The sequence below is a fragment of the Mizuhopecten yessoensis genome, unplaced genomic scaffold, assembly GCF_002113885.1.
Source record: "Mizuhopecten yessoensis strain PY_sf001 unplaced genomic scaffold, ASM211388v2 scaffold8195, whole genome shotgun sequence".
Classification (NCBI taxonomy): Eukaryota; Metazoa; Mollusca; class Bivalvia; order Pectinida; family Pectinidae; genus Mizuhopecten; species Mizuhopecten yessoensis.
Genome location: NW_018407426.1, coordinates 104554 through 130121, shown reverse-complemented (window position 1 = coordinate 130121; position 25568 = coordinate 104554). Strand labels below are relative to the sequence as shown.

At 35.0% G+C, this 25568-nt stretch overlaps 1 protein-coding gene across 2 annotated transcripts; it reads left to right on the top strand.

Annotated features, from left to right (window-relative positions):
• The first annotated feature begins 4017 nt into the window (after nt 1-4017).
• Nucleotides 4018-23315, top strand: LOC110455284 (ATP-binding cassette sub-family F member 3-like). Of its 2 annotated transcripts, none has more exons than XM_021505315.1 (18): nt 4018-4096; nt 5002-5146; nt 5369-5504; nt 8762-8853; nt 9734-9856; nt 11164-11268; nt 11806-12114; nt 12625-12681; nt 13372-13394; nt 14258-14313; nt 15335-15535; nt 15914-15990; nt 16508-16552; nt 16968-17097; nt 17396-17576; nt 18148-18280; nt 19430-19517; nt 20166-23315. In XM_021505315.1, the coding sequence occupies exons 1-18, from the start codon at nt 4024-4026 to the stop codon at nt 20316-20318; spliced, it is 2127 nt and encodes a 708-aa protein (XP_021360990.1). In that variant the 5' UTR covers nt 4018-4023; the 3' UTR covers nt 20319-23315. The 2 variants fall into 2 exon arrangements, with proteins under 2 accessions (XP_021360990.1, XP_021360991.1); XM_021505316.1 differs by lacking the exon at nt 4018-4096 and adding an exon at nt 4528-4613.
• Nucleotides 23316-25568: the final 2253 nt, after the last annotated feature.

Here is a 25568-nt window from a genome sequence, read left to right as displayed (position 1 = left end):
CTTGTTTGCTTCTGTCTATGGAAACGAAAAAGAAATAATATACAAAAATCTAAACATAAATAAATGAGTGTGGAACATGTCTTTGTAAATATTGAACATGTATCTATAAAACTGTTGTGGAATACTAGCATCTCTGTAGGAAACTAAGTTCAATGTTATCAAAGTACTGTGCAATATATCACTTTCGAAGATATACGTATGCAGGTACGTGTGTTTGTATTTACAACTGTAAACTGTGTGTATTTGATACATTGTGTTGTTTATGTTTATTAAAATTAAGATCAAATAAAAAAATAATATGAAAAATAATGATGAAAAATAAATAAACCGATAAATGACTTTATGTGTTATAGATATGAAAATGTAGTTCCTTTTTTTGTTGTTGGTATAACTATGTTATGCTATATGTGTCTATATGGTGTTATTGTGCTGTGTTTGTCTATGAAGACTGAAAAAAAAAAGTATTACATTAAGTTGAAAAGATGGAAAAGGTATAAATAACTATTGTTGTAGAATATTCATCTCTGTTTGTTCGAAATGATAAAATAAATTTAAATGATATCAAGTCTTGTAATATATATTACTTTAGGTTTATGTAAGGATTTACATTTGTAACTATAAATAAGTGTCTAACATTTCTTAGAAAATATGGAACAAGTATATAAAAAAAGTGTTCTAGAATGTATTCTTTTCTGTAAGAAATGATAAAACTAATTCCAATGTAATTCAAGTATTGTGCTATATATCATTTTAATAAATGTATGTTATAGGTATGTGTGTGTTTGTTAAACGATGTTAAATGTGCCTATTTGCTTACATTGTGTTGTTCATGTTTAAAGTACTAAGAAAAAATGAACATATAGAATAGTTTCCCGTCGTATCATGATGTTATATTTCGGAAAGAAAAACAAATTCAATACTGTCTTTTTGGATGAATAACATTATCGATTGCATTCGTGACTAGTGTCACTCTTTGTGTTGTATATATATATTTAAATGATATATTATATATATATATATATATTAAGTAGCGTACTAAATCCTCTTGAAGGATAAGATATTTTGTCAAAATCCGTTCCCGGCTATACTTAAAGCTTTTATTATGATTCATTTCCCTATACACATTTTCTCCATTATTTGTTCTGGTTACGTAAATTTCATTTTTTAAGAAAAATATATAATTCAAATTTCTGATTATAATGAAGGATACATACACGTAAAACATACTAAATTACGGAATGTCAAAATAGAGAAATTCCGATTGTAATGCTTGTAATCTTTTGTCAGATTTTGTCTCTAGATTGGTTCAATTTTTATTGTTTTCATTTCCTATCAATAAACAAAATTTAAATTTGACGAAACAGTGTTTGTGTTGGTCTATATTGTGATTTTCTCAACTATATATATTTTTTAATCTTTATTCAAAGATTTCTAGGGACTTGTCTGGTGTCAGGTAATTAGTCTCAGATAAAGAAGCTGTATCATCTGTTCTAAAGTTAAGCTATATCTTCCGGTCAATTCTAGGGTTTTCTTATTATATCCGTCAATACTTAGGTATATCCGTCAACTTCTGCCATCTTTTCCTATTCCCCCTACCCCCGCGTCAAAAGTAGGTACTCGAAAAGTTAATCCTCGTATAGGCAAAAAAACTAGGAATTCAGAAGTAGGAACTTCTGTAAGTATTCTACAATCTACTAATATAGCAAGAAATGACGTGACAGTTATTGCACTTCGAGAAATGCATTTTCTTTTTAAAGAAAGGGAAAAAAGAAAGAAAAGAAACAGGGCACTGGCTACTATCGAGACGTTGACAAAGTTAATTGACGTAACAATCTTATATTTCTGCTACAGTAATACGAAGTTAAATCTTACCGAAAATCATCAGTGTTAAAAGTGACGCATCAAATAACTTCAACAATGCTTTTTCAACTCGAAATTTCACTAGTATGTACACTAAATATCTTTCTTGAAAGTAGTTTTTAAATGAACTGAAATAAAGATCATTGTCAATAACTTTTAGTAACTTCCATTCACCTTTCCATCCTTGATAAATTTGTTTCTGCGTTCATACATCGGTATACCCGGTGTGAGCTATATGTATATATTGTAGCATTAGATATTGTGTTCCATTCTTCAGATGGGTACGGGATGGCGTGATAGTATACTGGAAGCATCCCTTGACCTAGAAAACGTTGCAGACCAAATTCATGAAGCGTCACAATAACGCGTAACATTTTCGGGATCAGACGTTTCAAAGAAATTGCAATAATTCGCGCCAAAAGCATGCAGACAGTTTAGAACAAGATCTACGGAAGCAGAAATAACGTCGCAAATAACGTTAAAAGTTTCATTGGGATTAATTAGTTTTCGGCATATTTAACAAAATCTTCTCCAAACAGCTATATATATATGAACAAAATGTAACGCCTACCCAGTAGGGAGCTGAATACGTTTGACCGGGGCTAGGCTATTGTAAGATATTCAACAAAGAAAACAATCTACCTGAAAGAAAATTAAAACGGATTAAAATTCTGAAATATGTCCAGTAGTTGTGTTTTGACTTACATTTTGCATAAGTTGAAACTTTGTTGACGCATAATAGTAATATGAAATAAAAAAAAATATCCTGATGAATATGTGTAACTACTAATAGAATGGAACTCTGTTCACTTTTGTTATTGGATCAATAATGAAAAAATCTTTTCAATTTCCATAAAATGTCCCACTAAGGCGACGTAACGGGGATAACGTTGCGCAACATTTTGAGTGCCAACATCAGTAGAAATCGTGAGGCTATTTTATCATTTCTAGTTAATTTTAATGCATCTTCACAGTTTTTGAAACACTACGTGGATAAAGTCATTTTTTGTTTATAAATAGAATTGTAGAATTATAGTAAAAACAACAGAAATATGACGTTGATACTTTTTATCTTTTAGTATATACAGCAAAAATCTAAAAATTGGACAGCCGACAGGTTCTTAAACGACGAAAACGATTATGAGAATATAACCCGGTCCCCACCCCTCCACATCTATCTTCCACGCCTAATTCCGGACAGTTTTTAAACTTTATTTATTTCGAAACAATGATGTTTAAAAAAGAAGTGTATCATCTCAAGTTGATCCTTTTTCTTTGTCCACACGGTAGCGTACAATGGGTTCATACAAAATAATGCAAAATATGATAAAACGTATAAATACGACGTCATTTTTTCGTTAAACGTGTCACCAATATCGCGAATAACGTCAATCAAAATAAAGTTATAGGCCTAATATAAAAAAAAAAAAAAACATTTTGTGATATAACTAGTAAGAACTGATCATTCAAAACATCAGAAGGTATCATATATATTTGTTAACATTATAAGAAGTATTTTTAATGTTAAAAATGGAAACCGTCATATTTGATGATCGATTTATAGCGTATTAATTTTGAAACATTTATAATTATTTTCAAATATCAATAATGGTTTATTGATAAATCGATTTTTCAACATTATTGCGAGTCATCGACCAAGATACGTGGTATCTTCATATTGTTAATTCATGTTGAGCCAACTGAAACGGTTGAGCCGGATAAACGAAAGCGACCCAGGAAGTGATTATTTTACAGTCGCGTTCGAAGAAATAACGGTGATATTTGGTTCGGGAGATTTTACTTTTTAAGATATTGGCTAACATTTTTCAAATCTAAGAAACTTCTCAAATGTAATTTTTATGAAAAGCAGGCGACTTAGTAGATTATAATGTAGAACGAGATACAACACACATCGGCAAACCTATCCCGATTTCCCATTTAGCAAATCGAATGCACTTTGAACCGGTTGTTACTCTTCAATAAAACGAATATTGAAATAAATTCATTCTTTTTGTCAATTAAAAGACAAAAGTCACTAATATAGGTTGAACATTGTAATAAATGGAATATAGATGAAATGTATTGCATAATTGATTTGTTTTTAAAACAATAGTAATTTGATTTTGCCTGATCAATTTTGTTTAGAGATTATGATATGACAGCATGGCGGCCTATGGAACTATTCTGACAGAGTGCTTTCCATCTATTGACACAGAAATCGTCGATTATGTAAATGGTAAATCAGACTGGTGTATGGGAAGTGATATGTGATATATTTATATACAAATAAGATAAAAATTGATGATGATTTTCATTCAAAATCGCCTTTAAATCCGTCAACATCTTACACTGTTTTGAGTATTGCACAACGCAACAGATGATCTGGCTTATGATGCCGGCTGCTGGACGGATTTTCCGTTCATACTAAAAAAATGTTTACTAGATCTTGAATTAACAACCTTAGTTTTCTTGCCGAAAAAAACGTTTGAGAATGTTGTTTTACATGATCAGGTAAATGATGCGACTAACGCAGTAACGGTGCTGTAATTAATATAATTCTACGTTCTATTTGTCTTGCCAATTTGTAAAAGATGTGCATTGATTAGGTTGCCTTACAAGCGTCAGCTGTACAGGTAATTTCCTTTTAGCTCAGCGGTAGATTATCGGGCTGGAAAGCCAAGGGTCGCGGGTTTGAGCTCCAGCGACAGCACTATCTTTATCATTTTTCCTGGTCCTACTACAAACTTGTTCTGGTAAGAATTGAACGGCGTCTACACAGAAAAAAAAATATAACGCTTGGAAATTTATTTTCATTTATTGTAAATGGCCTACGTATTACATTATCTGACGTATACTGGAATGATTGTTTGGGAGAAGTAAAATGAGATTGAGTTTGTAGGATATGCATTGAGTGATTAAAATATTTTTTTACACATCTTGCTACACGGACACGTGAAAATTGATGATAACTCAAACAGTCACAGATATGAGTTAGGTATTGCCTACAAATGCATGGAATAGTATGTATACCGTCTTGGGGGGAGCATAGCATGGAGACATTGAATGTTTCACTTTTAACGTTAACTCTTGTAATATTTTCAACACGAAAATCAATATAGAGCTTTTGTGTATTATTTATAGGCCTGCTTGAAGATGGAAATGATGAATTCAATACACCCGATGACTTGTTTGAGGCCATTGGAATCATGCTTTTACAGACAGATGAGAATAAATCTGAGGATGACATCAAGGATATATGTGGGAGGCTGTATAATATCATGAATGGGTATGAACAAAATAATAATTTGATGGTCACAAATTAAATATACACGACTTTTTGCAAATGCATGTAAACTAATTGAACAACTTATTGTATATTACTTGAAACAATATCAAGTTTAAGATAGTGTTATTTGATGAACAATTCCAGACTTAACGTTCTGTTTTGAGAACTAGGGACCAGGTTTGGGAGTCGTATAAACTGAAACTTGTGCTTTGTGATGTATAGGTCTCGGGACAATATATCCCCAGAGCAGTCCCACAAGAGGATGCTGATTGCCCCAGTTCAAATGTCATTGCTAGAAGAAGAGGATACATCAACAGAAACCAGCAGTATATGGATTGCAAAGAAAGAAAATGCATCGGTATTGTCACATTTAATCACCCAAGTCATCTTTTTGGGGAATTTTTCAAATCAAGGCAAACCTAATTATGCAACCACCTGTCATATTAAGCAACCACTTTCTTATGTGTCATCACACATAAGAAGTCTTATGTGTGACGACTTCTGATTCCTCCCAACCATTTTCTCTTATGATTTTTATGTCTAAGGCACCCAGTGACCGATGTGTAGATCTGATCTCATGTAGGGGTGTAACGATTCACCGATGCATCCATGTAACGCAATAGACACGATACGATGCACCGATGCGGCAAGACTGTATCGTGATACCTACGTTACTTTTAATTTTGTACTGTCCCTTGTTGGAACTCTTCAAAGAAAAAATAGTTTTAGCACTCAACAAACCAAAATGGCGGATAGAGAAGATGACGAGGAATACGTCAAGTCGTTTGAACATTTCAAGTCGCCTATCTCGCAATGGTTTACTTTCAAATATGCTTAATCCAAAAATAATGTATTCTAGGCAGACACATTGTTCTTTTATTGCAACAAATGTCGGAGAAAACTGAAATATGCGGGAAATACCACAAATGTGAACATGCATATAAATCGTCAATACTTCAATCTTTACCTGCCAGTTAGAAGAAAAAGTCACGTTACACGTCTTTAACGTTAAAAAGAAATGCAAAACAAGCAAGTCTTACTTCTATGTTGGGGAATAAAGATGAAATGTGACAGTTTTTGTTCAAAACCATTTTCGACCGCTATCGGTAAACACATTGCCAATGATCTTCGTCCGTTATCAGTTGTTGAAAATTATGATTTTAAGGTATTGATAAACACTCTAGAACCTCAATATTCACTCCTTTTCGGGTAGTATAATTCTATTAATATTGTAATAGGGGGAGGTCCGGAGAGGGTTTTGCATCCGTTGTCACTCCGTTAAATCCGTTTCGTGATCGTATAGTTTTTAGCAATGGTAACGAGTCGACAACTTCCCCTGCAGTCCTCTCTAGACCTCGCCTCTTTCGTCAGGTTACAGACCTGTTTTCACTACAGGTTCGATCGCTGGATGTAGTGGTAATACCAGCCATTGATTCAATAACTCAACAATGGGTATAAAATACAAGTAACTGTTTATTAACAAGACGAAATGATTATATACAACAAGTTTAACAAATACAAAGCATAGCATTAGTGCCAAACAATGACAACTAATGTTAAGAAACCCAATCCCTACGTAGAGTAATGACCTATCCTACCTAACAGTACTACCAGTAGACTACGACCACGTGCTCCTAGCTCCCTATTGTTCTACAGCGAACCACCATGTATCGATGTCTTAGCCCGAAGCCCCTGACTATCCCTTAATACATGTACTGTAGTTCCTATAGCACTCTATATATCCCAGGAACGATAACTTCATGTAGTCCTACGGTATTGGTACTGTTAGCAGCACCTCGGCCCATGTTTTGCACTGTTAACAGCGCATGAGGCGGTAATGTTCTCCTCACCAGGAGAAGTGGGTCGGCTCACCGACCCTGTCAAGACACTGGTCCCCGCCCAGACCCGCTGTTTAATACCCCCTGCTCCCCCCACCAAATAGCCTCGAAGATGAGTGATCAACTGTTAATCTCGAACCCAGCCTCATCATCTAAAAGCATCTGAGCAAGGAGCGGGAACCTATTCCTGTTATTACTATCACCCACTTCCGGCCGTCTCAAAAGTGTAAACACACAGATTTCAGCACCGGTATCGTAGCAGCTGATCGCCAGGAATCCTACACTGAACGAAAAGCCCTACCCTACATAAGGGTGAATAACACAGAAAGTAACAGAGCCCTGTCTCTAAATCATAAACAACAATTAGACTTAACAAAGTAATACAAATGTGAGAAGTAAACAACCTACCCTCCCACACTATATTCAAGCCAGCAGTGAAGTTATACGAGAATTGAATGATGTGTACATAGTATTTTTCGTTATATAATGTTATTTATATGGTACCTATTATACACCCGCCTGATAAAAGTTCCGGATATCGTGATACGTATCGTATCACGACCTGAGTATCGTGATGCGTATGGTATCGCAGCATCACTCACGATACACACCCTATGATTCATGTTAACTGACCGCTTTTATGAAATTCAGCAATCCCTTCGGATGAAATCTACCAAATTTTCTACTTCAACAATGTTAGGTGTTAATGGCAAAATACTTCCGAGAGGTTGCATTTGATATCAGTAGACATTAGACTAGAAGCCTCTTATGTTATAGGGTTACCTATCTATCATGTTTGACAAAATCTCGGATAGCTCCAGGGCTAGAAATTAATCTAAGTTAGTGAAGTAAGTAGTTTCCCATTTTGCATGTCCATGTGCAAATTCCTATATCCTGATATTATTAAATATGATAAGTAGTATACTTTTTTTACTACTCAGGCTAACAGTCTCTAACCACTAGTCCAGTTGGAGATGTCACTAGTCTCAGAATAGTGGGCTACACTTATTGTCCATCTCAAGTATGTTCAATGAAAATTTTGCAAATTAGACAAAGTCAAAATATTGCTTTATGACGAAATCCACATGTCATAGATCTAACTTTGTGCTGACAACAGAACGTTAGACTATAGCTTGCAGCCTCAAATCTTATAGTAGAACCTACCTGTCATATTTGGCAAGATCTAAGATGGTGTCTTTAGTGACAAATTTGACAAAATCCAACAACTGCTTTTGACAAAATCAACATATCAGATCTATTGATGTGCTGAAACAAGAATGTCAATTACTCAGATCAATATCTGCCAGTATTGATGAATACTGTCCAGGTTATGGTGGGGTCAGTTGTCTCAATAAAAAGTTGGTTGGTTGTGTCTAATGTAAAATTTGTGTTAAACCACATTATATTATATTAATTAAACAACTGCCTTTATTTAGAGAGCAGTTTTGAATTTCCTTTAGGTGGTTGTTAAATAGATGGTTGACTGTATTTAAATGTTTTAGTGTAAAATAACAAATTGTTGTCTCAAAGATTTGTAACAGTATTTCAATCTGATATACTTACATTCTTATGGAGCTTTATGCTTTTGTTCCCTGCTACTAACTCATTTGAGGGCAATTATTGAAATATGAAAATTTTGTATGTTATTTATTTTCAGAACTATATATAGACCTAGTTTATAACAAACAAAAACTCAATGTACAGGTATATAATTGTTCAAAAAACAAAATAATCTGTCAGAGCTGTTTAAATTGATAACTTCATTTTTCTGTTTTAGCAAGTTGATCCGAAAAAACTTGAAAAGGCAGAAGCAAAACTCCTAAAAAACAAAGATCGGAAAGTACCTGTACCAAAACCAAAGGCAAATGGGTAAGACTTGATGTTATGATTCATCGCCTTCTGAAATAGTAACTTTTACTGTCTTTAAAGACTTTTAAGGCAGTTTTAGAAAAGAAAATTCCTATGATTTGTTCAATGTCTTTTATAATCTTAATTTCTTTGATAAATAAAAAGGAATGTGTGAATGGATTATTCTGTTATTCTGAAATGGAGATACAATACAGAACTTGAACTCTGTGAGATATGTTTTGTATTATGCTGAATAGTACCATAATGTTAAAATATTTTGCTACCACTAGCAATTACGAAATATTCGTTTAAAAGTCAATTTTTACCTATGTATTCAATTAAAAAAAAAAATACTGTGTTGCATTTTATAGAATTACACTTGAAATTTCATTTTGAGTATTTGGACATAGAAAAATATGAAAAGAAAAACGGAAATTCCAGGGGCAAACTTAACGTCTATCCACTGTCAACCCTACATTTTGACAGTGTTGCTATACAGGAGTTATAAATGCATAGTATCAAAATATAAGATGAATATGTTGAAGTATCATTAAGTTCAGGGGCCCAGGTTTTTTCATTTGTGCAGACAAACTGATTCACCTACTTTTAAATGTTAATATGTCAAGAATAAAATGTGAGGTATCTGCAAATGTTAAGGCTTGCCAGAAAAACGAACCCAGCTGAATACATCTGTCCCTATTTCATAAACAATTAACCACTAGAACACAATTAAAGGAAGGTACCCCTATTGCATAATTTTTAACATACAATGGAGAATACTCCAAGTCGAAGGAGGACACAATCTGATGTGAATCTTTACTTAATAATTACAAACAGATTAATTTTGTTTTAGTTATGGTGTACAGTGATATACTTGCACTGATTGTATATTTTTTTTCAGGGCACATGATGAAGCCAGTGCAAGTCAACAATTTAACAGAAAAGATGTCAAGTTTGATGCCTCAGGAGCAAACAGATCATATGACATCAAAATTGACAACTTTGATATTTCATTTGGAGAAAAGTAAGTGATTGTGAAAATTTAAATTTGGTCAGACTACAAAATCCTGATTTTCTCTTGCACTTAAAGGGGCTGGTCGGGGAAAAAATGTCATATTTGCTAAAATGGCATACACATGTTTAAAATACCTTCTTATGAAATATACTGATACAAATTTTGCTAAAATTCACTCCCTAAGAGTAAAAATTATAATTATATTAAAGAAATCCTTAAGCGTCACCTGACAGTCTAAAACTCTCAATTGACCCAGATCAGTGATGTAATTTTACCGCATGCGCGTCATCAACAAGGCCAAATGTAAACATCGCGGCGAAAGAAAAAGATGCATGCAAAAGTCATGACAGGCACGAGGAATCAATACCGTTATATATAAAAACAACATATACAAATGTAGGTAGGAATACTACACTTGCATCATACATGACCTTTGAAACCAATTATTTACGTATAGTATTGCTGTCTTGTCCGCTATTTGAGTCCGACATTGCTGTTAGACGGCGTGCTATTGTTGTTATATTCACTGCCTCACTTTCGAAACAACCAGTTGACATATATAAATAGATCTGCACTAAATTTACGCGGGGCTTCCCCGAGATTTCAGTGGTCAAAACTGGACATTGCAAGCAGATCTCGACCGTCATATTGCCATGGTATAACTTTTGGAAGGCCAGAGAACGCATTTAGACCCATTTATTTTGTAATTTTTTCCCCGACCAGCCTCTTTAAGTAATAATAGAGTTATGTTTGTTGAAACATAAAATAAAATCTTAGCCGTCTAAGAAATGAAGTTAGTTCCAACATGTTTAATAATAATAATTTGAGGTTCTTATATACCGCTTTATCACAACCTAGTTCGTGGGGCGTTTTAAAGGGGTTCACAAATTATTATCCGCATAGGGCTTTTGCAAGCAGCCAATATCTTTCTCAACTCCCTGGGAGCATACAGCCGTTGCTGCCATTTCAGCGCTCACAGCTAGCATTCAACAATTTTAGCACTGCCCACCCACCTACTCAATTACAGCTGAGTAGACTGGAACAAGCAGAGTAAAGTATCTTGCTCAAAGATGATTTATATTTTTCTTGATGCTATGAGCCAATACATCTTATTGGATTTTCGAAATTCCATCTAAAGAAGATGAAGCTATACTTGAGCCTTGTATTTTTTGGTCTGGCGCATGTCGTCTTGAAGTTCATTTTATTGGTGGTGTTAACAGAAATTCAGATGCTTGGTTCATACTGGGGTAATGGAAAATGTATTTCAAAGTAGCAAGCTTAGGATGAGTAAAGTTGATTTTTTGCTTTCTCCACAGAGTTCTGATCACGGGAGCATCCATACAGCTCTTGGCCGGGAGAAGATATGGCTTTGTTGGGAGAAATGGTCTCGGTAAAACAACATTGCTAAGAATGATCGCCAAGTAAGTCTCTTTGCTGTTGCACTTTGTCCTAGTTTTAAGAGACCTGTCAACATTTTTTACAGGACATATTATGATATAGAGAGCATCCGTCCATTCACACTGAAAGATAGTCAGCTGATGTTACTTGATAAGCATATATGATAAACAAAGACTAAGGCTAAGTAGAAAGATAAGCAATCCTTACATAATTAATTAGCATTCTGTGGTTTGATTGGTCAGCAGCCACATGTTAGAATGAAATGCGGTTGATATTGAAACATTTTCTCTATTTGAGTAAGATGAGGTTCTTAGATGATATTTTTATGTTTCTCCCAGTGCAAAATTAGCATAAAGTATAAACTGATTAAATATAATGTGCAGTGTATGATTTTCTTTATGTTAAGTTATACATATCATCAGTCCTTTAAAGCAAAAAGCCATTTGAAAACTAAATCAATGAGTTCTAGTGATGAACAATTGATGTAAATTTTCACTGGGAAATAATTTTAGCATAGGTGACCTGGGAAAAAGGTTGACTGTGTTTGTTTATACTCGCAGGAAAAGTCTGAAGATTCCCTCCCATATATCAGTGCTACATGTGGAACAGGAAGTTCACGGTGACCAAACAGTGGCACTACAGAGTGTGCTGGAGTGTGATGTCAAGAGAGAGGGCTTACTTCAGGAGGAAAGAGATATTTCAAATAAACTGTCTACAAGTACTGCAAAATCTGACGGTGAATTGTCGTCACGACTTACAGAGATTTACCACGAATTAGAAGCTATGGATGCTGCCAAAGCACCTTCCCGCGCAGGTGTCATTCTAGCTGGTCTAGGATTCACGCCTAAAATGCAGGCTGCACCTACAAAGTAAGCAAAAGTGGCAACATAGCTTTGTGTTCTCCAAAATTACTGTAAAAGAACCAAGTCACAATAATGTTTTTCAATCTAGGTAGGTTCATTAACCTACTACTTTTGTTTTTTATCCTTGTTTGCCTATGTAAAATTTAGGAACAGACATTTGTATGCCCCTGCCATAAAATAGGGGGGGGGGGGGCATATAGTGTTGCCCATGTCCGTCCTGTCCTGTCCCGTCAAACATCAAACACTGAATCTAATTTCACATGGTGACTGGGGCATTCATGTCTTACAGACATTTTCTAGTTTAAAGTTTAACATAATCTTAACTTTGTTTTTGACAACCAAAGTAATGAGACCAAGGACACAAAATCAAAACTGCCAAAATTAGTTCTTTAAACTGCAGTATTTCATGTTTCAAATGGCACATAGAGTGAAGTACATGAGAATCTATACAACCCTTGAAATTAAAAACTTTCCCCATTTTCAAACGATGCATACAATATAACTTTTTATTTGCAGAGAATTCTCAGGAGGCTGGCGAATGAGATTAGCTTTGGCAAGGGCACTGTTTTCAAAGTAAGAAATGCTGTCACTTTCTGAAAATAGCATGTGAAGTTTGTTTAGATTCTGCACAAATGTTTCCAATGTGGAAGATAATTATTTATAAGTATTCTTACCATAACCTTATTATTTACTCCAAATAATTTCTTTGGCTTTTTAGATACTAAATTATGATTGTCTTATGTCTGTCATTGTTTGTCTTGCGCTGTACATAAACCTATTTTTAAATTATCTACAAAAAACCCCCATAATATTGTGTATATCAGTTCATTGCTTAGTGTAGAATGATTGTAGATAAGATTAAATCATCAGTAGGCTCTGTTTGATTACAAATGATCACATTCAGCCTCGGATCGAGTTTATGTAATCTTCAAAATCCAGACACAGTACAGTGTGTATTAGGGTTAAAAAGTCATCCTTGTCTACTGTACAATGATTCTAGAAATAATCAAATAATTTTAATTGGTGTTGCATTCACGAAAAAGTTCAAAAAAAATTGTTCTCTTCTTCCAATTCCAATATTTTAATATTTCATTTCAATATGACTGATAATGATGCATTTCGCTTAAAGCCTGAACAGATGTTTTATTGAACCTAAGTTGGATGCTATCAACTCATGATGTTTATTTATAACCATTTCCTAGCTGTTTATTACAACACATTGATATATCTTTTAAAGCAATTTATCATTATTTGATTTTTTAGGCCAGACTTACTGTTACTTGATGGTAAGTAGACAAAACCTGTAGTAGAGAATGTGCCTATGTATTTGTGTTCATAACAAGTGCTTATTTAAAAAAAAAAAATGGGGCTTTTCAACCAGAAGGATAGATCAAAATCCATTATTAAGGCTTATACACAGGCAAATTTTGTTCACCTGAATATCACGTGAATCTCATTTCACATGAAACTCGCGTGAATTTCACATGAATTTTTCACATGAATTTTACATCAAAATTTTCATTTGAACTTCACATGAATTTTACATGAAACTCACATGAAATTCACATGAAATCTCAATTCACATGGATTTATCTTGTGAGATTCACGTGAAAAATTTCACGTGAATTTCATGTATAAGCTTGTTTCAGGTGAAATTCACGTGAACCAATTTTGTCTGTGTATATTAGATTTTGTGTAATAATTAAGGCATTTTCTAAAATGAAAAGTGACATGTAAGTCACTTAACCATGGCCTTTTAACTATTTATTTTCGAATATTCTTCAGATGGGCAAGCTATGATATCCTCTATCAGCTGTTGGGTTATCTTGGTCTCCTTTACACGTGCATGTTCTTACAACTTATCTCAACAGCCAGGGCCGTTTTCGTTTAAACGGTCAAACCAGTCGGACCACAGCTGTTCGTTATTAAATAAGGTCGGACCTAGTAATCTGATGCTGCTTTCAGGCGAGCCTTGACAAAAAGCCTTGCAGGTCTGCCAGGATTTATACCCGAAATCGTTACATTTATAAACGGTCAAACCTGTTGTTCCGCATAAACGAACAGGGCCCAGCTGTTATTCCCTCCTTCCCCTTCATGATCTTATATTCATGTCTGAAGTAGCTGTTATGTGTTTTCTCCTGTTTTACAGAACCTACTAACATGTTGGATATGAAGGCCATCATATGGCTGGAAAACTACTTACAGGTGAGCAATTTATACCCAAATCTAGATAATGCTGGTATTTTCATACTCCCTGCAACAAAGTTGGTATAATGGAACGGGGTTGTCTGTCAATCTGTCGGCAGACTTCTGCAGACACAATCTTGTCAAAACAGTCAAATTTCATAAATCTGCACCTGTGATTAATATTTCTAGCCATCCATTTTTATGGGTGATATGCCCCTTTTCACAGAAACTAGCCAACACAATATTGTCTGCACAAGTCCTACAGTTTTCAGCTGAGTTTCCTGATACTTCACCGATGCAGTCATGATCAACACACTGCAAAGTTGTGTGCCTCTGATTAATATTTTGATCCGGCTATCTTTTATTGGAGTTATACCCCTTAGTTTAAAAACATTATTTTACTTCTCTCAGTTACCTCTCCTGTTTATAATAGAGTTATGCCCTTTCGTTTAAAAATGTTATCAAAGAAGTATTCCTAGAGCTTTTTGTGCACACATATAAGTCTTCCACTCTTGTAATAGTTCTAGTTATGAGTTGTTTTCAAAGGTGGTAAGTGTGTGACTTTTAAGAACATGAAACGATCTCCTGGGGTAAACACTGAAAATTGTCATAGGGATGATGTGGCGAATCCCATTTTCCTGTAGAAATGCTCTGCAGCATAAACATGGTCACCTGTTAAAATGTGTTAAACGATGAGGACTTTTATAATGTCCCTAGAGATGAGACAATTGGTCGCTTGTTTATGCTTGGAGCATTACAGTTGAGGGACAACTAGCTATACAGCCCCTCATCAGATATTATTCAGCTGCTTAGAAAGGAGGTCCTAATGTTATAAGTACTTTCATACTGAGGTATGTAGTTTCACAGCTATACATACAAATGGATGAGTGGGATTTATTTAAGTTAGCCTTTTGCTTACACTTCTAGTACCAGTAGCTCAAAGTTCAATATATACAGTCAATAACTTATAAAACCGAATCCTTCATATTGAGTACAATTTATGATGATGCTGTGATGCTGAACTTGCTGTGTATTTTAGACCTGGGCCACCACAATGTTAGTCGTGTCTCACGACCGCCTGTTCCTTAATGCTGTCGCCACTGACATATTGTCACTAAGCAACCAGAAGATAGACACGTACCGAGGCAACTATGAGGTGTTTCACAGGACTAGAGAAGAGCGGTTACTCGCCCAGCAGAGGGAATTCGAGGCACAGCAACAGTACCGTGATCATATACAGGTAAATCACACTAAACAGGATTACACCTAAGAACAAATACCAAATAGGTTCTTGCTCTCATTTATTTTTAATAGTAACAGTCAATTAGTTTATTTATAACTAAGCAGGCTGACAACATACAAAAGTAATAAAAATAAGGATGAAATGGAAAAAATGTAGCCGTCACTTAATGCAGGTATTGTTTGGGTAACCGTGAGTGGCATTTGTATAGATATGCCACTATTTTAAAGTTTACTCTGTTTTGGAATCTTAAGATTTAAGTTCATGAATTAAACTCATCACGAATTAACCTGAAAATTTGAAAATTGGATTTACCATAGTTGAAGCTTCTTGTAGATTTATTAGTCATACCACATTTGTATCCTCTTTCTTTTCCAGATTTTCATCGATAAGTTCAGATACAATGCCAAACGTGCTTCACAAGTCCAAAGTAAATTAAAGATATTAGAAAAATTGTAAGTATATTTGTCAAAAATAAAAAAGCAATATAAAAGCCAAACCTAGTCCATCATTGAAATGGCGCATAAATAGCCTGCCCACAATCAGTAGGCATGATGTCAGTAGTAAAACTTGAACATCATGTGTTTTAACAACCTAGACGAGCCACATAAGGTAGCAGATGGAAGGCTTTATCATTTCCAAATAACACATTATCCACCTACATACATTGTACCTTGTAAAGAAAAAAGAATTTGAAATATAAAGTTTCTATATCATATCTCATCTTAAACATTTTGAAATAAATGCCCCAAGTTATATATTTAAAGTGTAAAATAGCTGGTAAAAATAACCAAGCAAACATAACCAATTACACAAAAGTCCAGTTTTAAGAAATTTGTCAATATTTTGCCACTTTAATGTGGAAAAAAATACTATTCTTAGTATGTAAATCTAAAAGCATTCCCCATATTTACCAAGTGTGCTCAGTCTGGTAGAAGTGAATGTACAATTGTTTCATTGATCTGTTTTCAGACCCAAACTTATACCTGTGGAAAAAGAAACGAAAGTCCAGTTCAAGTGAGTACAATGTCATGCTATGTGTTTTACATAATCTGTATGTGCTAATTTGTCGAAGATCAGAAATGCCCTGAAAAAAAGTTACATTTTCATAATATGTATAATATCAGGAAATGCCTCATGTATTACTTACTCTGTATAACATGAAATATCTGTGGGTATTTTCTTTCTTTTGGCTTGAAGCCATTTAGATAGTTTCGTGGTACAAACTTTCGTGGACACCCCCATATCAACAAAAATTTGTCAAGTATATCAATTAAGTTAGTTGTATTTTATTTCGTGGCTTCCGTAGCCTCCACGAAAACTGAACATTTCATGTTATACAGTAAGCATCTCATAATTTAAATAGCAGAGGCTATATTCACATACTGTTACTGAGCACAATACATGTATGTATTTGTGTTTTTGTTTTCAGATTCCCTGAATGTGAGAAGTTGTCTCCCCCTATTCTGATGTTGGACGAGTTGAAATTCTACTACACAAAGGAGAAAGTTATATTCAACAGTATATGTGTAAATGCCAATATGGAGTCCAGAATTTGTATTGTAAGTGTTTCCTTATACAGCAACCCTTCATGTGTAAACAAAGTCATAAATAAACACAACACTTTCTATGGTAAAGGCAACCAACTTTAACAGTTTAACAATAGTCGTGACATCACATATTGTCTTAAATCAGTACAGTGACATCTCATTTGATGACGTATATGTTACAACTTCCAAGATATTCTGAATCAGGAATTTCTGTCTCAAATTATTGAGTCAATTAAACATTTTATGTTAATAGACGTTGACTGCATTGACCGATTGCATTTTGTTCAGTGGACTGTATTGTGTTATTAAGGTTGGAGAGAATGGTGCTGGTAAGACCACATTGCTGAAGATCTTGTTAGGAAATCTTGACCCTGTGAGTGGAGTCCGTCATGTACACCGCAACCTTGCCATTGGCTACTTTAGTCAGCACCATGTGGACCAGCTGGCTATGGACCTGTCCTCATTAGAACTGATGGCTGAGCGATTCCCAGGTAAATATTCATCCTGCTGATTTTTTAACAAATTATTTATCTATCTTTTAGATATAGAGCCTGATGGTTGCTTTTCTTTCAGTACCAAATCTTTCAGTACCAAGGAAGTTGTGAACTTTTCAAAATATGTACTTCCCATTACAGAAAATTCTTGTGATCATTTCTAAAATAAGAAGATAAACAGTTTGAGATTGAATTTTTGGTTCAGGAAGTAGCTGTTTTTAAAAATGGAGATAAAACACATGAAAGGATTTCTGATCAAGGTAATTGAAGCCTTAACCATTATTTTGTCTTCCAAAAGGTTGATAACCTGTATATTTTGTTTGATGTGATAACATTTGACTCCATTGCTTTAAATTTATTCTATTTGTAAGGGGTGTACACTTTCCAGTTTTAAATGATATTACAAGGCAACAAGATGATTTTGAAAAATTTTGCTAGCCTGATTTATATTTTTATAGTAAATTTTAAAATTTTTGACAATCCTTAAGATAAAATATACTGCCCCTGGCATCAGGTTAGTGGACTTTTAACACCCTTGTACATTCTTTGCCGTTCCGTTTCTTACTAGGTCTGAACTCAGAGGTGTACCGAGGCAAGTTGGGGATGTATGGTGTCAGTGGAGACCTAGCCCTACGACCTGTGTCCAGTCTCTCCGGAGGTCAGAAGTCAAGGGTCGCATTTGCTATTCTTGCCATGAAGAAGTAAGTTGGCGTACAAGTGCCTCACTGTTGTTTATGCTGTGTTTATACTGAGTCTGGCAGACCGGAGATATTGTGATTTTTACTATACTGGAAGTCTAGTAGGAAAACAGTGTTATTAATACATGTACTGGGAGTCAAGTTGGCACGAGATATTGATCCTACTGGCTAATACAGTCCAAATACAGGCTTGATGTAACACTTATTCTGAGGGAACATACCTGTATATATTTTTCAGCTCAGAATTAGTTCACTTTTCTTACCTCACATGACTTGAGGTGGTCAGGTGGTGCAGTGGTCAGATCACTTGCCATTCATCAAGACTGCCCGGTTTTGATTCTTCTTTAGCATATGTAACTATAACAGAGGTCATTATTTTTTCATTGCCTCTGCTAGAAGTTGAACCCTCTAGTTTACTAGGCCGTTTTTGTTTCAACGGTTGAACAGGTCGGACCACAGTTGTTCGTTTATTAAATAAGGTCGGACCTAGTAATCTGATGCTACTTTCAGGCGAGCCTTGACAAAGCCTTGCAGGACCGCAAGGATTTATACCCAGAATTTTTACATTTAAAAACAGACAAACTAATTGTTCCGCATAAACTAACAGGCCCCTAGTCTTATGCTCTACGGAAAGAGCTAAAGAGAAATTCTCTATAGCTGAATCGGTATAAGTAGGAAGCGGCTAGTATTTTTCCAGGGTGACACATGAAAAGGTATTGGGGCCACCTACCTGACCATAAGGGTTTTCTCTGGGTATTCCGATTTCCTCCCACATTAGGACTCTCTGCAAGCTTCCATTGCAGCCAACATGAAGGATTCATAACAGTTGGAAAACCATGTTTAAATAGCTACTTGTTGTACAATAAATAAAGTTTATATTTATCACTTATTGCATTTGATCTGTCTATTGTTGTACAATAAATAGAGTTTATATTTATCACTTATGGCATTTGATCTGTCTATATCCTTATCTAACAAGGGAACAATTTTTGAAGTATTACATCAGAAGCTACAATTGTGTCCTAATCATTTAAGTTATATATTTTTCTTCCATTTAATTGATTGCCGATACTCCTTGTTTCAAATATATATCAAGTAGAAATGTGATGTTTTGAATTAAAAAAATCATGCAACTTTCACTGTCATTTTTAGCCCTAATTTCTTCGTTCTTGACGAACCTACAAATCATTTGGATATGGAGACGATAGAAGCCCTTGGTTTTGCATTATCTAAATTCCAGGTAGGTACACTTGTTGCTCACCTTCATATCTTTTCACTAATTCTCTGCTTTTTCAATTAGATTTGATTCATTTTAGTTATATCTTTAAACTTCAGTCAAAGATATGTTTTAAGTTTAAATCAAGATTAAACCACTGTTTGTGTTGGGCAATGTGAGAAATTAAAAAATATTTTGTTATGACACGACACCCATTTTCATTTTTTTTCTTCTAAATTTTAACATTATTGTTAAATCATTCAGTCTGTTCATTGATTATGATCTTAGGTAATGGGGTTACATTTCTAAAAATGCTGTAAATGCACTCGCTTTAGCACAATCAAAATTTAGCACATTATTGAAAACCGATTAGCTCATTGATAAATTAACACACTCTGAAATATGTAACAGAAAATGATTAATTTACTGTACATTGTAGCACGATCCTAACTCAGTGCAGTATCTCGCGAACAAAAAAGTGCTAAATTACGATTACCGAAACAATATTTGTGTTTACAATTACATGAAAAATAAAGGGATAGGTATTGTTTGTTTATGAGTGGCCATTAGTTAAATATGGTGTATTCTGTCTTAAATGGTACCTGCATTCTTTTTAATCAAAGATTTAAGAAAGTTTTAATATAATTTTAAAACCACTAAATTTCTTCACAGGGAGGTGTTGTGCTTGTCTCCCACGACGAGCGACTCATACGGGTGGTCTGCAAAGAATTATGGGTAGTAAGGAACGGAGGCGTGGAGGCATTAGAGGGAGGCATTGACGAATACAAACAAATTGTGGAGAAGGAGCTGGAGCTAAATTGTTGATGACCATGATAGTAGCTTTGATATGGACTATTTATAGGAATAATTGTCATAAATGTCAGGGTAACTCTATCTCCTGGTTAATGCAACGGACAGTTTATAAATACAGTAAAACCTGTCTACACTGAACTCATCAGCTTGATCAGTATCTTGGTCCTACATAGATATGTATGAACAGTCTGAAAGTTATTATCTGGTTTATACAGGTTTCTAAATTGTGAAAGGTTCGCAGTACCTCTGCCATAAACTGTAACTAAGGGAAACTGTTTTTTCCGGCATGACTATATCCTTGATGAATAATATGCGAAAAGAAAACCATACCTTGTGGAATTTTCATGAACAATGATGAAATACACAGAGTATACTTCAGTATAGTAAGCAAGAGTATTCTGAGTAAAAAAAATCAGCGGGGTTAGACCAGGATTCAAACACTGGCCCTCAGATTGTTATACTATCTCTGTTAATGAATAAATGATCTGATCAATAGAAGTGCACTAGCCCAAATGTGCTACAGATACATCCAAACGGAAGTTGAAGGGAGATAACTGTAAATAGGAAATAATGGCAGTGAGACAGATCCTTAAGACAGATAATGCTGTTGAAGTGTTGGGGTTTTTCTTGGAATATGAGAGCCATGATTTAAAAAAAATAGCAGATGCATTGTCTTAATGCAAATTGTTACCCACATCTGAATATGCTGAACATAACTTATTTATGAATGGCAAAGAGACAGTGGATTTTATCATAATGAATACCTAGGCTGGAACAGATGTGTGCTACTTTTCAGGTTGTTGGTGTGATATAAGTCTGTCTGCACAGGCAGGAAAATACAGTCAGTAGCAAATGTTTACTGAAATGTGTACAATACAACAGAAAATATGTCATTTCATGAAGTAATGCAGTGTTCTTGTAGAAACTTATCGGTATGAATGAGTATATATTAATGAAAAAAAGGGAAATATGTGTGAACTCTACTGTAGGAAATGGTTTAATTTTGATAATCTGAAATGACCCGAAGCTGTTACATGAATATTTTCTTGAGAATTGTATAGCTGGATGGGTTTGATTATTGATATTGTTTTTATGAGAAAGATTGTGTGGGATGTTCGTTCTGTGTGTGTTTATGTATGCTATTACAGACTGATGTGATACAGATGGTAATACAAGTCAGTTATGAATGAAAGAGATCGAGTGACACGTGTGTCTCTGAAAGATAAGATTAAAATAAAGACACTGGATTGAATTTATTTAAGTTGATAAGAATAGTGAACATAATTCTGCCAACATGTCTCTGTTTTGTTTATGCATGTGAAGATGCCTAGCAGGAGGGCAGATTTTCTCATCTCAAATAATGGGGTATGCTCATCTCTAATAATGGGGTATGCAATATATGTACTGATATGCAGGCTCTGTATCTGTATGGATACGCTGAAGTAACCAAAACTGGTGTGTTACAGCAGTTTGTATCTAGATACTAGGATTGTTATCACTTTAAACTCTGTTGGTTCCATACATGAAATGATACACAAGGGACATATGCTGCACTACATGAACTATCTGTAATTTTTGTCCTGCCGCTACGAAGTAGCAGAGCGCGACTAAGGTGTTGCTTTTCTGGTGACGGCGTCATCATCAACATTAAGTTTTAGCGTTTAAGTTAGTTTCACTGAAAGTATAAGAGCTAGACCAACCAAACTTGACATGTGCATTGATGGTCAAAGCGGGTTGTTATAAAAGTAGTGCTACTAGTTTGTGGTACTGGTTCTTTAGTAACCTTGTTTAGAAATCTTTCTGTATGGAAAATAGCTTACTGTATAAACCTCTGCTAATTTTGCTTTGGATTTTTTTTTAATTATCAGCAGAATAATGAGACTTTTGTGCATATTTTCTGAGGGTGGCCTTTTATATCTTTTTCTTAGGTGGTTTAACCAAAGTGGAAAAAAAATATCATTGATTCAAAGTCTAATGCAATACTGGTATGCTAAGCTTTTCCAGAAGTCAGTATATCAAGGGAGGATATGGTTGTAAATGAATGTAAAATGATACACCCTGAATTTCTTCATACATCTGGATATATGTGGATATTCATCAGCCTATAGCTATATCATAGTGTATCTAAGACATCATAAAGGTTGATATTTGTTGTCTGATGTCCTCAAAACTGCTTAAGTTGCATTGGTGTTTTTCAGTTTTGAAATAAAATTTTGACAGTAAATATCAGATAGATGTTTCACTGTTCAACCAAGAAATTGTAGTTCTTTGAAGGCATTAGATGTCGCTGGAAATATGTATATGAAACTAAAAAGAGTTTAAGGACATCTAAATAGTATTTTGTTATTTAAACATTAACCCACCTTCATATGTACTGCCTTTACCTGGGAGGTTGTGGGGTTCTTCTTGCTTTCTTTGAGATAGTTAGTGTTTATTAAAATTACAAGAAAAAATATTTTCTAAAAAATAACATTTTCGCAAGGATGTCAATTTGTAAGTACTAAACATTTCTAAGCAAAGAAATAGGGTATGAACTATATTGCTGTGGTTCTCAATACAAAAACAGTAACTGACCTCTTCATCCAGGGTTATTCTTGTAGGATGTTGTAAGGTGAATCTAGTCATGTAGAACTACATACCTTACATTCTTAAGGGTCCAAGTCAACATTACATCAACAAGTATTTTCTATCGATAAATGTTAAAATTTCGTTTCATTTACAGAATTTTGAAATTATGAAGAAAGAAACCATGAGCTTAAATCATAATCATCATTAATTTTCTTAGATAACAAAAAACATGCCTGTATGTTTGTTTGAGGTTGAACACCAGTTTATTTGACGCATTAAACCACTTAATTCTAATTTATACACGCTATCTATGTACAACATGGCACTGGCTAGGTGCTTTAACTTGTCTGTGCTGAAGGAGACTTTCTATGTCAAAATGAAATAACCACATAGAATCTGTGATACAACTGATTTTATTATAATAAAACCAGTGATTTACAGGATCCGTGAAATTTGTTGTTTATAAACATACCTGCTGACTATTTCACATTGAATCATGACACGTGTTACAAGAAATGAATAGAAACTTGACCAGTGATGCAGGGATTGGTGGAGACATCTACAGGTGGTACAAGAAATAGATGAAGACATTGAAAGGCGTTGCAGGAAATTGGTGGAGACATTGACAGTCGGTGCAAGAAAAAGGTGAAAACATTGATAGTCCGTACAAGAAATAAGTGGAGACATTGACAGTCAGTGCAAGTAATAGGTAAATACATTGACAGTCAGTGCAAGAAATGGGTGAAGACATTGACAGTCAGTGCAAAAAATAGGTAAAAACATTGACAGTAAGTGCAACAAATAGGTGCATACATTGACGGTCAGTGCAGGAAATAGGTGAAGACATTGACAGTCAGTGCAGGAAATAGGTAAAAACATTGACAGTAAGTGCAAGAAATAGGTAAAAACATTGACAGTAAGTGCAAGAAATAGGTGGAGACATTGACGGTCAGTGCAGGAAATAGGTGCATACATTGACAGTATATGCAAACAATAGGTGGAGACATTGACAGTCAGTGCAAGATATGGGTAAAAATATTGACAGTAAGTGCAAGAAATAGGTGCATACATTGACGGTCAGTGCAAGAAATAGGTGCATACATTGACAGTAAGTGCAAGAAATAGGTGGAGACATTGACAGTCAGTGCAAGATATGGGTAAAAATATTGACAGTAAGTGCAAGAAATAGGTGCATACATTGACAGTCAGTGCAGGAAATAGGTGAAGACATCATAAGAGTCGGTGCAAGAAATAGGTGAAGTCTTGAGTCATTGACTGTCAGTGCAAGAAAATAGGTGCAGTCAGTGCAAGAAAATAGGCGTAAACATTGACAGTGCAGGAAATTGGTAGAGACATCGACAGATTGTGCAAGAAATAGGTGAAGACATTGACAGTCAGTGCAAGAAAAAGTTGAATACATTGACAGTCAGTGCAAGAAAATAAGTGAATACATTTACAGGTGGTGCAAGAATCAGGTAAAGACATTGACAGTCAGTGCAGCAAATGGGTGAAGACATTGACATGCAGATGGTAAAGATAATGGGTGAAGTCATTGACATGCAGATGGTGAAGATAATGGGTGAAATCATTGACATGCAGATGGTAAAGATAATGGGTGAAGACATCGACAGACAGATGGTAAAGATAATGAGTGAAGACATCGACAGACAGATGGTAAAGATAATGAGTGAAGACATCGACAGACAGATGGTAAAGATAATGGGTGAAGACATCGACAGACAGATGGTAAAGATAATGGGTGAAGACATTGACAGATGGTAAAGATAATGAGTGAAGACATTGACAGACAGATGGTAAAGATAATGAGTGAAGACATCGACAGACAGATGGTAAAGATAATGAGTAAGACATCGACAGACAGATGGTAAAGATAATGAGTGAAGACATAGACAGACAGATGGTAAAGATATTGGATGAAGACATTGACAAGCGGTGCATGAAATTGAGGAATATATTGACGGGCTGGGTGGAACAGCAAAAGGGTGAAGACATGTTTTTAGAGGCAGGGAACTTCGTATCAGTATGGACACTATCGGTACATAGCCTGAGTTAAGAACCAGTTGAGTAGCGGTAATGTGTAATGTAGGAAACGAGGATCAGAAACATCGTGATTGGTGATGGAAGGACTGATGACTTTGGACATCGTGACATACGATACTGGACCTCAGGAAAGATACATCTTTGTGATGATCAGAGACACGTCAGTGATGCTGGTGGTGGACATGGAGACTTATAGAATCTTCCCCTATATTGAGGATGTGACAGAGAAATCCCCTTCCTTATGGGTGATGTAATTGGTTGTCTTATCCGAGGGTTGGACAACCAAAGCAATCTCTCCGAGGGTTGACGATTTCTCTGTAACACTCTCACGGTAGGAGATGATTATTTTTCTCCCATCCTACTATTTCAGTCACAACTCAACCGACAGTAGATTGTCATGTTTGTAAACAAAAACACATGTGGGGTATGAATATCGCCATTCACTTTTGATGACGTCACAATTACCGGAGACATATTTTAATAACGTTACGATTGAACATGTGCTAATCGGCACTAAGAGGCTATCTCCAACTAGGGGGTTAAAAACATATCTTTCCCGGCTAAAACGGGAGATGCACCTGTGAAGGGTGAAAGAAGTTATATTCGGCAGTGTAAGATCTTGTGAACAAAGAC